This window comes from Cynara cardunculus (genome assembly GCF_001531365.2).
Source record: "Cynara cardunculus var. scolymus isolate 2C chromosome LG 14, CcrdV1, whole genome shotgun sequence".
NCBI classification, from domain to species: Eukaryota; Viridiplantae; Streptophyta; class Magnoliopsida; order Asterales; family Asteraceae; genus Cynara; species Cynara cardunculus.
Window position 1 is genome coordinate 11,227,700 of NC_037541.1, and position 12,688 is coordinate 11,240,387.

The 12,688-nt window shown below is 34.5% G+C and overlaps 1 protein-coding gene across 1 annotated transcript; it reads right to left on the minus strand.

The window, feature by feature from the left end:
* Positions 1-4,299: 4,299 nt before the first annotated feature.
* Positions 4,300-8,516, minus strand: LOC112526662 (40S ribosomal protein S13). The gene is made up of 5 exons (XM_025137040.1): positions 8,396-8,516; positions 8,225-8,297; positions 6,226-6,364; positions 5,931-6,117; positions 4,300-4,550 (listed from the first exon to the last, which is right to left on the minus strand). The coding sequence occupies exons 1-5, from the start codon at positions 8,416-8,418 to the stop codon at positions 4,517-4,519; spliced, it is 456 nt and encodes a 151-aa protein (XP_024992808.1). The 5' UTR covers positions 8,419-8,516; the 3' UTR covers positions 4,300-4,516.
* Positions 8,517-12,688: the final 4,172 nt, after the last annotated feature.

Below are 12,688 nucleotides of genomic sequence, written 5' to 3' on the forward strand. Positions count from 1 at the left end.
AACTCGTTGTCTGACTTGAAGATTTATCGGGGAACTTGAAGATATCGAGCTTGCTTTTGGGTAAATAGTATCCTATTACTGTATCTCATAGTTGTAGTATGTGTAGCTTATATATAGTCTTGCCACGTATTCTTTTGCTACATAATTCGGATTGTAAGTAAAAACTCCGTTATATCCGGTTTGGAATTGTGTTTTGGGTGGTTTTATCACTAAAATAGAACGGATATTTCGAGGTTTTCTAACCATATTTTGAGGTTAATTAATGTTATGCTCAGATCTGTGTGATTTAAATGGTTGGTCCATTTTCATTGCCTCTGGTCCGACCATTGCATCTGGTCCGACCATTGCCTCTGGTCCGACCATTGCCTCTGGTCCTTCATAGCCTCACCTCTGATCTTCTTCCAGACTTAGCCATTTCAGCAGCCTCTGGTCCATTGTCTGCCTCTAGACCAATTCATTGTCTCTGGTCTTCTTCCAGACTTAGTTGTTTCAGCATCATTTTCAGATTTTCCATCCTTGGCCCCGATTGTTTTGTCAAAACTTTTAGAATAATTTAGGATCAATTTTTGGTCCTAATAATTAATAAATTAGATCTTATTGGAGATTTTATAAAAATTGGTAATTTGAGGTTTGCTCAAGCGTGATGTTACACATACACAGTTGTATGAATTTCGACAGCCCACTAGTCTTTTCTTTCTTGCTTATATCAGTAGCTGTCAGTAAGGAATTTTTTGTTTTAACCTATCTTCTGCATGTTTGTCACTGTTGCCTTGCACTGTCTCTCAGTCGCATGTGTCTTTGTCTTCTATTTTTTGTTTTGCAAGCTCGAGTTCTTTACAGAAATAACTCTTCTGCCCATTGTAAAAGAAAGGTATGCGTACATCCTACCCGTTAAAACTCTTACCACCAAATGGGATTCACTTGGATTGTTTGATTTGGTTTTTAAATATTTGAAGAAAAATCTACTTTCGGTTGTGGACATTTTAGAACATCAGTTCTTGGTATGGTATAACACAGGTGTTCTTTACGGTATTAGTATTTTTCAAATTTGAAAAACAATTAGGTTTTGATTTACATTTTTCAAATGAGAAAATTATCAAAAAGGCAACAAATCTTGTATTCATTAATATTCAGTATAATGAAGATCTTTTTCTTAATCAGTATAACGAAGTTTAAAAATCTTCCATTGTATATGTTATTTAACTGATAACTTTTTTTTTTATTTACCTGGATATTCAACCCGCTATGCAAGCCGACTAATCCTAGGACGACCACTTGCTTTGCAGATAGCCCAGAGTCACCGGATTTGAACATTCTTAGCCATAAGGGGATCTTTATTTCTCTTTGTATTTGAACTTGGGGACCTCCAGATACTTTTGACATTTAGAGTCAAACTCAAACCAATCAGACACCACCCTTGTGGTTAATAATCTTATAACATTTAATAACGTAAATACAAAGTCCACCGTCTCATAATGTTATAATCACGCTAGAATCCGCCTCATGCAAATCTTGCACTCAAACAAGATATAAATTCGTATTTTAGGCACATGATCTTTGATATAAATATGATCTTTTTTCAAGTCTTGTTGTAACCTGCCAAGTTCGAGCAAAGCAATTTTTAGGCTCATCTGACAAAAAACCAATTAGTTCACAACTATAATAGGTTCTGAGAATTTTCTCTGTATCAAAATCTCCGATGATTCATTTTAATGAAATAAAAACCAACGATGCCAATAAATAAATAATACTACCATGTTGAATCATACGACACTAAAGCCTTATTTGTTTTATAAAAAAAGCTCTTATATCTGGTTCGTTAAGAGATAAAGTCATTCAGATTGTTTTTTTACTTCCAATTTTTTGGAGGCACTTATGTCTTATTGTCCTCTTATCTGGTAAGAGGTATACCAACATCTTATTTGCATCTTATTGTTCTCCAAACTCTCAGCAACACGTTTCTCAACCAATTAACCTTAATAGATCATTTCTCTCAATCGATCCTTACCAAATCTATCCTCATCTCTCTCAATCGATGTATTTTAATAGGATTTAAATATGTTAAATACCGTTAATGGCATATTTTCGTTTAAATGAACGCTAATTATATAATTTAGATGTAAATATCGTATGATGAATAAATATGTAAAGTTGTATAAATTTATCTATAAATTCAATACTATAATTTTCTAATGGATAAAATAGACAATTTAAAACAAATTCCGACATTATCAGTTTATAAAAACAAACAGTTTTATTGATTCAGATTCAAACTTCAACATCACCTCTTATTAATCAGAAGTGAAATAAGACTTCAAACTTTAACACCTCTTAAAAAACAAACACCATCTAAGGTGCTATTTGGTTCATGAAATTCATAGGATTTCAAGGGAATTAGAATGATCAATTCATTTGTTGGTTTACTTCTTGAAATGAATGGAATCATTTAAATTTTTTTGAGTTCTACAAATTAATGAATTCATCATGACTTGGCATAAATGAAAGAGATGAATTTTATTACCTTGCATCCAATTTGACTAACACCTTCCACACTTGCCCCACCACCACACCATTATTGTCAATCTTCACAAGCCTCATCCCAACAAACCTCAACCCAGCACTGACCAACATGCCACTATTGTCATCGTCACAACTGCCATCCCAACCCGCTACTCGACCACCATGTCACTGTTGTCGTTGTCACAACTACCACGCTGTCACCCACCCTACAGACCACCATGCCACTAGGATGTGCATCGGGCGGGTTCTGTGGAGAAACCAAAAATCCAATCGGATTTTGGATATGGAAACCAAGACCCGGAATTTAGGTTTCAGATTGCTTCGAGTTCGGATTGATCGGATTTTTAGGTTGAGATTGGTCAGGTATGGGTATAGTTATAATGCAAAAGGGGTGTGTGTATGTGTGTGTGTGTATATATATATATATATATATTCAATTGATTTTTAGGATAAATTCAATCGACTGAGTGGATTGATAAAATAGATAGCATGTTTATAAATTAGACTAGAGTACGACCGACTAGGATTTATGATTTTTCAAAAAATAATTAGATAAATAAATTTATTTCTATAATATTTAAAATATATATGTATATATATTTCGGGTTTTCGGATGAATCGAGTGGCCAAAAATCAAACCCAATATGCACCTAATGTCCCGCTAAATTTCGGGTTTCGGATTTCAGGGCATTAAGTTTTTGCACAAAAATGTTACTTTCAGTTTGTGTTCCTGTTCGGATTTCGTACCATTCGGGTTTTGCACACCCCTACATGCCATCATTGTCGTCAGCACAGCTAACTCCACTCACCCACCACCACTATGCTACTATTGTCGTCGTCGCAACTACCACCTCTATCCACCCCCAAACAAAAATGGAGATTTCAATTCTATCGAAAGATTCCATTCCAATTCTTATCAACAAAAAACGTGGTCAAATTCCATAAATTTATTCTATTTCATTTAAAGCCAAATTTATTTGATAAATTCTAATTTCATACAATTCCATTTTACGAATCAAAAGCCACCTAAAACTACATTTGATTCCAAGATTTCTATGGGATGTAAATGAATTGGAATGACGAATTGTAATGTTCACAAATTTCATCATTCCAATGTATATGTGATTTAAATCTCATTCTTGCCCTCCACTGCCGCCGCCACTAATACTACTACCACCAATCACGTTATATACTATTTTATAATCTTAAGATTTATTTGTTTACTTCTTAATAATTTCATTAAAAGATAGTTCTAAATCATTAAAAGATAAATTTTGTTTGATAAAAAAACTTTCTTTTGTCTCTTAATGGTTCTAAAACCCTCTGAATAATTTTGTATCATAAGTCTCCTTTAACCATTCTGCATCATAATTTCATTATAAATAATTACCAAACAATTATATTTTATTTTGCACTATTTCATAAAAGCCTCTTGATCATTCAACATCAAACCATTCAACAACTATCAAACAACCACTTAAAAAAGGTATAAAATTATTATAAAAAGATATTTTAATCATCTATTATTATTGTATTTGCAATTCCAAAACCATATTCAAAGAGATTCCATTCCAATTTAACTTCTACCAACCAATCACCTAAGTCAAACTTTATTGAATTTGACTAGATTCCATTTTGCAAACCAAACGTACCCTCACAGTTTTTAATAACTGTAGGCATCCAAATCAAGAGCTTGTACACACCTTGACCGATATCATGAGGTATTGAAAGCCACACAAACCTCCATAAGCTCGAAAGAAACTCAAACATATAACCAATGGAAGAAGAACCCAATATCTTACGAGTTGAGCTACCCCGAATGGTTTGGGCGTTTAATAGTTCGTTATAGGCAACTAAACTTCAATAAAGAAAAAACGTAACTTAATAATCCACATGTTGTCGGATTAAGTAAAAAATTAATGCTAGATAACAATGTAAAAGACACCCACTTGAAATAAGAAGCTTTTCTTTTGGCTTGTACAAAAATAAGTCTTCTCTAGGAGACGAGAGTGCTGGCGGTGGTCGACTCGCTGCAAAAATAGGTGAGAATGTTGTATGAGTACTACATATGTAAAATTCATGATCAATGGAACAAGCTTGCTTTCATAGGAAGAGTTATAAGAAGAATAACTAGTTAAGCATATTTGTCAACTCAACAAAAACTTTGGTTTACGAGCAGACAGTAAAATTAAGGTAACCGAAGCTCCTATCGATTTGTTTTATCAAGTTCCAATCGCAATATAGCCATTTCAGACGATGAAACAAGACATGTCTTGACCTAGAAAATGGTGATGTAATAAGACACTTTTAAGTATGTACAGTCACATATAGTATACACCTATAATACATAGGGGGCTAACAGTGGCGGATCCAGGAAATTAATGGGGTGGGGGAGGCAAGCATATGGCCATATGGGCCTGGGGGGAAACCATGTAAGACGAGGGTAAAAATAGAAAATTTAAGCTAGTCAACAAACGTTTTTGGTCTTTGACTGGGGGCCTTTCCCCCCAGTCCTTAAGGGCTAGATCCGCTGGGGGCTAATCATTTTAGAACCCATAGAATTGTGAGGAACATTTGGCACTAGTGCATTATGTGCAATTTCATACGATTCTTTTATCTGTATATATACACAACAGATAAATAATAAATACCTCTGTTTTCCCTCTTCTTAAAATAAAGAGAGAAGAAACAAAGTGCATCTCGACACTGGACTAGTCCGGATTGGAATTCAACTAATATGAAATTCCTATGGAAGTCGAATACAAACGACATTCATGAACTTATGTTGCAATCAAATAGCAAAGAGCAACAAAACATCAAATCTGTCCTCAAGGAAATAAACATTTGAAGTTAGAGATTAGGGATTCACAATCATCTATGTAACAAAAAGGTAGAAAATAATGCCATGGTGGTGGAGATCTCTAAAAGCCTCTATACATAATAAATATGGACCGACCCAACTGCCAAAATCACTATTTAATGTCACTTTATGCACAGGGGGAAGCCCTTATGAGTGCTAACTCAGGCTCATTGTGTACCACCACGACAGAAGGATACCAAGAGGAAGCAAGAATTTGGGCACAAATATCAGAAATCCATTCCCCTGATCACAGTACAGATACTTAGCGTACTTGTCATTGTGACCCGGACTAGCTAATATAATTCTAATATAGTTTCTTCATTTCCAAGACGGCCAAGTTCCCTAGCTATGCGTAAAGAATACAGTTCTACATCTACGTGGTTGTTTGATTGAATTAAAAAAGGTTGAATCGAAAACAAGCAGCCTCTTGCATTCCGTGTGCACAAAATTATGGCCAACATATGTGATGGACTCAATTAACTTAAAATAGGAATATAAGATTATGAAATTTGAGAATATAAGAAGAGAAACATTTAAAAAGACAACGTACTATTTCCAAACAGGTGCCAACTTCTTGGTCTTCTTGTAGTAGCGAGCAAGACGGTGGATCCTGCTCTCAACAAGAATCAACCTGAATTTGGAATCTTTGTCCTTCCTGTTCCTCTCCAAGTGCTTCCGGATGGCAACTGCTTTCTTGATGAGGTGATATAAATCCTCAGGGATGTCAGGAGCAAGCCCTATCAAACCAATAAGGCAATAACCATAACAAGTTAGCTTACTGTCTTCTTAGCACAACTGCACAAGTAACATCAACGGGAAAATGCCAACAAAATAGAAATGCATACCATGTCCCTTCAATATACGCAGAATCTTGCTTCCGGTTACACTATTCACCTGAGCAATCCCATGAGAATCACGCAAAATAACTCCAATCTGAGATGGGGTCAAGCCCTTTTTGGCGATCTTGCATATATTCTCCTCAACCTGGGATTCAGAAAAATGATTCAACAAATAAGAATTAAACTAGCAATCTAATTCATTTCACCTATCAATTGAAATGTTAAAAAGGGAGAGAAAACATGAAAATTGCCATTTGGAAGTAAGAAAGCAATTGGGAATCCATTTTAAACTTTAACTTTCAGAGATTGGTGAACTAGTAGGATGAAGTCAATTGAGCATGCAATCTTGTAAACACCAGCAAAACTACAATTTACATAACCAGAAAAGCAAATCAGTCAGCTTGCAAGGTCTAATGACAACAGAGAGAAACAAACAATAACATCATAGTTATGCTGACGATTAGAACTCAAGCATTGTTTTTTTTTTTTTATTAACCTGGATATCCAMCCCGCTATGCGAGCCGACTAATCCCAGGGCGACCACCTGCTTTGCAGATAGCCCGGAGTCACCGCATTTGAACCTCCGTGGCCACAAGGGGATTTTTTTTCCTCCTTGGATTTGAACCTGAGACCTCCTAATACTTTTGACCTTTGAAGCCAAGCTCAAACCAATCAGGCACCACCCATGTGTAGGGCTGTAAATGAACCGAACGTTCAGCGAACCGTTCGTGAACCGTTCGGCGGGAAGTTCGTTTATTTAATAAATGAACGAACATGAACAATTTTTTTTTGTTCGTTTAGTTAAACGAACGAACATGAACAAGAGTCTCGTTCGTTCATTTATGTTCGTGAACGTTCGTTCATTTACCGTTCGTTTATATTCGTTCGTTAATATTCGTTCGTTTATGTTCGTTTATATATTAAATTTAATATATAATCTTTTATTTATTTACTTTGAATTCAAATAATATTTATTTAAGTTCTTTTAACCTGTTCGTTTATGTTCATTTAGCCCGTTCGTTTATATTCGTTCGTTTACGTTCGTTTTGCATGTTAATGAACGAACATAAACGAACATGAACATACCTTATTTCTAAACGAACGAACACGAACACAAAGATTTTCGTTCGTTTACCGTTCGTGTTCGTTCGTTTATTCGGTTAAGTTAAACGAACGAACATGAACAAGCATCCGTTCGTGTTCGTTCGGTTCGTTTACAGCCCTACCCATGTGGTTAGAACTCAAACATTGTTTTCACCATGTTCTCTGAGTAATTTAATTTAAACAAGTTCATTGTTAAATGAACAACATAAATTATAGTTATGATCACACACCAAAGTCCAAAGCTGATGGCATGATATACGCGGTCAGTGCATCTCTCATTTTAAAACTTGATACTTCCATATCCAAATTTAAATTTGATTTCAGTATTTTTAGCTCTAGACCTTATGCATGTCAATCCTTCTTTAATAGAAAATGTGATTATCAATTTCCTTAAACCCAAAACATTACAATCAATTCTAAAAATCTATAACCAACCCATCAAACCCTTGAAAATCAAGCACAAATTCTAACCTAACAATAAAAAAATGCATATATTCATAAATGTCATCATGTTTACAACCTAAATGAACAAGTCCCAACTGCACTATATATATCCTGCAGTATAACTCATAACCTAAATGAGTTATCAACATTCATAACATCTCAGCTTTCTCATCACAAACTAACCATTAGACTTTACAAATTTTGTCCAAGATCATTCATTTTTGCAAAATTTAGTGACGTTTTTTATTGCATTATAGCAAAAACCACTACATGTTTGCTAAAAAAACCATGTTAGATGGTTTAGAAGTCAATAACGCACATAAATCAACATACAGAAGACACAGATAAGTATTACATTTTTTCCCTTTCAGAAACAAACCTATTCAAAAAGTTTCTGTTCCGCATATGAATGATTAAAAACAAGGATGAATATAAGAAAAATGCTGGTGTCTCTTACATCCTGAGATGAAATCTTCAGCCAGCTCGGTGGACTTCTCTTGTATGGCTTAGCTGATGCGGAAATACCCTTCCTGTGCACCAAAATCACAAAGTGAAATCAGAAAAAACATGCATTCACACACACACACACAAGTCACAACAGACATATGAAGATAGAGATAGAAAGTACCCTCCACTGTGCATACGACCCATGGCTGACGACGGTGAGTGGAGGCGGAGACACTCTGAAATTCAGACGGAATGTGCCGACGGAGACGCTCTGTGAACTTTTCAAAACCCTAATGCAAAGTGGAGATGAAATCATGAAATGCAGAAGTTTAATTACCATTTATATTTTTTGTTTATTTGCAACTTAACCCCTGGGTTTTAGTTAAATTCATTTCCGGCCCAAATTGCATCCCAAAAAGCATCGGGCTTTCTTTACGAGGCTTAGGGTCTGTTTACCAAATTTTCCATTAAGTTCTGTATGATAAATTTGTTTGTCTAGATAAAAATTTGTTATTGTTTATTTTTTTTACCTGAATCAATCGTTTAAATGACAATAATGACCGATCTACCCCTCAAACATGTGTGAACTTTACAGCAGTTCAATCAAACTCAAACCAAAAATCTATTGTTCATCAAACCAAAAAGCTACCAATCTATCAAACTATTTGAACATTAAAACATAATAATAAAACATTTGAACATTAAATTATCAAAACATAATAATCAAACCATTTAAACATAAAAAAAAAACTATTGCTACAAGAATCGAATCAAAATCAAAATCAAAACAGAAGGTTGTTTGTTCATCAAACCAGAAAAACTATTGTTCTTCAAACCAAAATGTAAAAATACCCAAAATAATACACACAAACACAACAGTAGCTTGGAATCGACTTCTGATACTTGTTATATTTACTTATGTCTCTTCGATCGAAGTTTGTTCTTATCATCGACGGTGCAATGGGGGAGGAACAGAGCAAAGTCGACGGTCATAGGGAAGCAGTGACGAAGGAGGAGTCAAGCAACAATGACGAAGGAGGAGCAGTGACGGAGGAGGTGCAGCAGCAACGACGGGGAAGGAGAACTTTTTCTCTGTGGCTAGGGTTTGAACTTTGAAGGGAAGCGCCGGAAGGAGGAATCGACGGGAAAAATTGGTACATGTGTTGATGAAAATCAAAGGAAGAAGGACGTCAGCTGGAGAAAAGTTGTCAAAGAAGAGGTGTAGCGATGGAGAGAAGTAGGGAAAGGTTGTCGGAGAAGAGGCGCAACACCGTTCTAGAAGCGATTTGGCTAGGGTAGGGGGTGGGAGAAGGTCCAAAGGGTAAAGGTTAAACCAATTCTTATCTTTGTAGATGCATAAAAGTTGTGAATATTTGAACGTGGATTGCTCCTGTATCAACTTCTTCCTTCAATTGAGGTTTTGGATCTGTTTCAGTAAGGTTATAATTATGCTGGCATTAATAACACCGTCGAAGATGAAGAAAACAAACACAAGGTCAACATCGTACAATAGACGTATATGAGCACATAGACTTCAAATCCTTTTTTTTTCTAAAAGAAACCCCCTCTCCAGTTATTCAGTTATAAAGTTTGGGGTTGTTTTTGAAAGGTGTTGATAAGTTGAGGGGTTAAAGTTGTTTATGTGCATAAAACTTTTAAAACTCTCACCCCTCTTAATTGTTTATGGGTGGAAATATGAGATGATAATTTTATCTCATAGGTTTAGTAAAATAAGAAAAGTAAGTTGGTAAGGAAGAAAAAGCTTCTGAGTGTGTTCTTTGAATTCGACAAAACAAAAACCTAAGAGGGAAGTTAGAGAAGTTGATTTTGTGTTATTGTTTGGATAATCTGTTGTTGTTCATCTTTGTATCTTTATCTCTTTGTGATTTATAAGGTAAGTTTAATTTTACCAACTTTCCTTATTTGGAAACTGGAGGTAGAACCATATGGTTCTTTTTGTGAGTTGTTGTTATAAAACTGTTTTGATGATATATGTGGCAGAATTATGGGTTTTTGTTATGTTTATATCAATGTTGGAATAAGGGTGGCGTATCAAAGAGATGTGTATTTTAGTTATAAGAGTGACATATCAAGAAAATGTGTATACTGGGATAAATGTGATATATCAAAGAGAGATGTATATCAGGATAAGAGTGGAAAAATCATGAGTTATAAAATTTGAGTTCTTGATCAACATTCATTGTTATCGCATTCTTATGATGCGATGAATGTACTTATTGCACCTATATGATGCGATGAGTGAATTTATTGCATTCTTGTGATGCGATAAAATCAACTTATTGCACCTGTATGATATGACAAATTGGGTTTATCGCACCAGTGTGATGCGATGAGATGAAGTTCTCGCACCAGTGTGTTGCGAGGAGATGAGTTTGTCTCACCCATGTGATGTGATAAATTTATATAATTTTCTATATGATGCGACAAGTTTGACTGATAACGTGTTTATCAAGTTATTGGGTAATTGAATGCGATAAATGAGTTGGTTATATCAAAATGATGTATATTTGTTATTATTACAAATACGATTTCATAAATATGATTTGGTGATTATTCATCCTGTAATAGCATCATGAGATTTCTCACTAGATCTCAATGTCTAACCCTAATTTTGTGTTTAAAAATGTGCATTACAGGTCAAGCACAACCAGAGGACAAGTGGAAGGGGAACTTGTGAAGTGATAATTATATGCTTGGATGGGTTATTAGGCTAGCATATTATTCTTTTGTATCTGGATACTTGTTATGTATTCATGTGTTGTATAGAGATTTTGTGGAAAAAAGTTGTTAACTAGTTTGTAATATAGCTTATGTAAGAGAATGATACCAAATGTGTAAATTATATTTCTTGATATATGGAAAATATATGTTTATATGCAAATGTGATCTTGAGGTGTTACAAATATGGAGGTCGGAGATTGGTGGGGAAGATCTTGGCTGAGGCATGAGGCAATAGATTGGCGGTCGTGTTCGAGGAAGACGATGCGACAGTGGTTGTGAGGAACGTGATCGATGTTGTTTGTGTGTTGTATATGTGTATGTATGTATGTGTTTGTGTGTGTGTGAATTAACACACACACACACACACACATATATATATATATATATATATATATATATACATACAGAGAGAGAGAATGTGTGTGTGAGAGAGAGATTAGGGAGGGAAGGGGAGGACTCTTGACATCATACAAGTGCATAGACAGACCCAATATAGAGCATACGATGGTCCGTGCCACTGTATTATTCATCCATCGTAGTGTAAAAAAATTAGGGTCGTAAAAAATGCCACAATATTATTTTGAAACTACAATGAGAACACATTTTTTTCTTGCTAGAGTTAGTTTGCAAGACTTTATTCCACCTTAGACCCGTGTTCGAATCATATATTCTTAGTTTGTAACATTTAATTTCAGATCTATTATATTTCCGAAAAAGATTTACAATAAAATACATGAACACGGGACCTCACATATGAAAAACAATGAATTAACCAACATATCAATGATGATTTTGTAAAAAAAAATATCCCTATATTTATTTATTATAGTCAAATGGTGTCAGCGTTTGAAAAAAATTATGAACCCGTCCCTGTCTAAGTGGTAGTTTAAAATATTTTTAATTAATGGGTAAATTGACAAAAATACCCTTTAGTTAACCATTAGAGTCTATCGAGAGAAGAAAGGAAAATAGTTCTTTTACGATAATTGTTGTTTTTGTCGTTAACAAATTGATGAAATAAACCAGAATATCCCTGACTTAATAGAGGTAGTGCAAATAGACATAATCCTTAATTTTCATTAAAACCAGTTGAATGAAATTTGTAATTTACCCAAATAATTATGAAAAGCCATTAAAATGAATGGAAGATATTTGGTTTTTTAAGAAATGTATGAGTATTTTGGTTATTTAGGTAAAACATGAAGTGGAAAAATAACTCTGTAAGCTTAATAAAATGTTATTTCAAGTAACGTTTCAATAAGTTAACTTATGACAAACTAAACAAGTATTTTTTTTTAATAATCTTGGGAAGTAAACCAGTTTATAAACTAACTTATGGTTGTAAAAAATTAGATATGAGAATTGACCCCGACCCGTCGGGAACCCGACCCACCCATCCTGGTTGGGGATGAGGATTCCTCGTTAAACTGGGTCTCGGAGACAAGGATGGGGATTCCCGTTTGGCTCAAACCGAGGATGGAGAAAGAGAAGGGATCCCCGTCCTTGTACCTGTATATATTAATTAATTATATTATATATTATTTATTTCTATTAAATCGATAAATGGTAATTTTAATTTCAATATATTTTGGATATTACTAAATGTGGTTTTTGATATTACTCGATATGTCTTGGTATATGTGACATTAATTTTTTTAGATTAAATTTAATTTCTTTTGGTTTTCGATTTATTAATTACTATATGATGATGTATAACTTTTATATTAAATTA

What these genes read in the sequence shown, in the direction of transcription:
- LOC112526662 (XM_025137040.1), bottom strand. Translation starts at nt 8,418, where the DNA reads ATGGGTCGTATGCACAGTGGAGG. An exon ending in GCGTATATTGAAGGGACATG is followed by an intron (nt 6,118 to 6,225) that starts GTATGCATTTCT and finishes TTGGTTTGATAG; the next exon opens with GGCTTGCTCCTGACATCCCT. An exon ending in TTGGCACCTGTTTGGAAATA is followed by an intron (nt 4,551 to 5,930) that starts GTACGTTGTCTT and finishes CTATTTTTGCAG; the next exon opens with CGAGTCGACCACCGCCAGCA.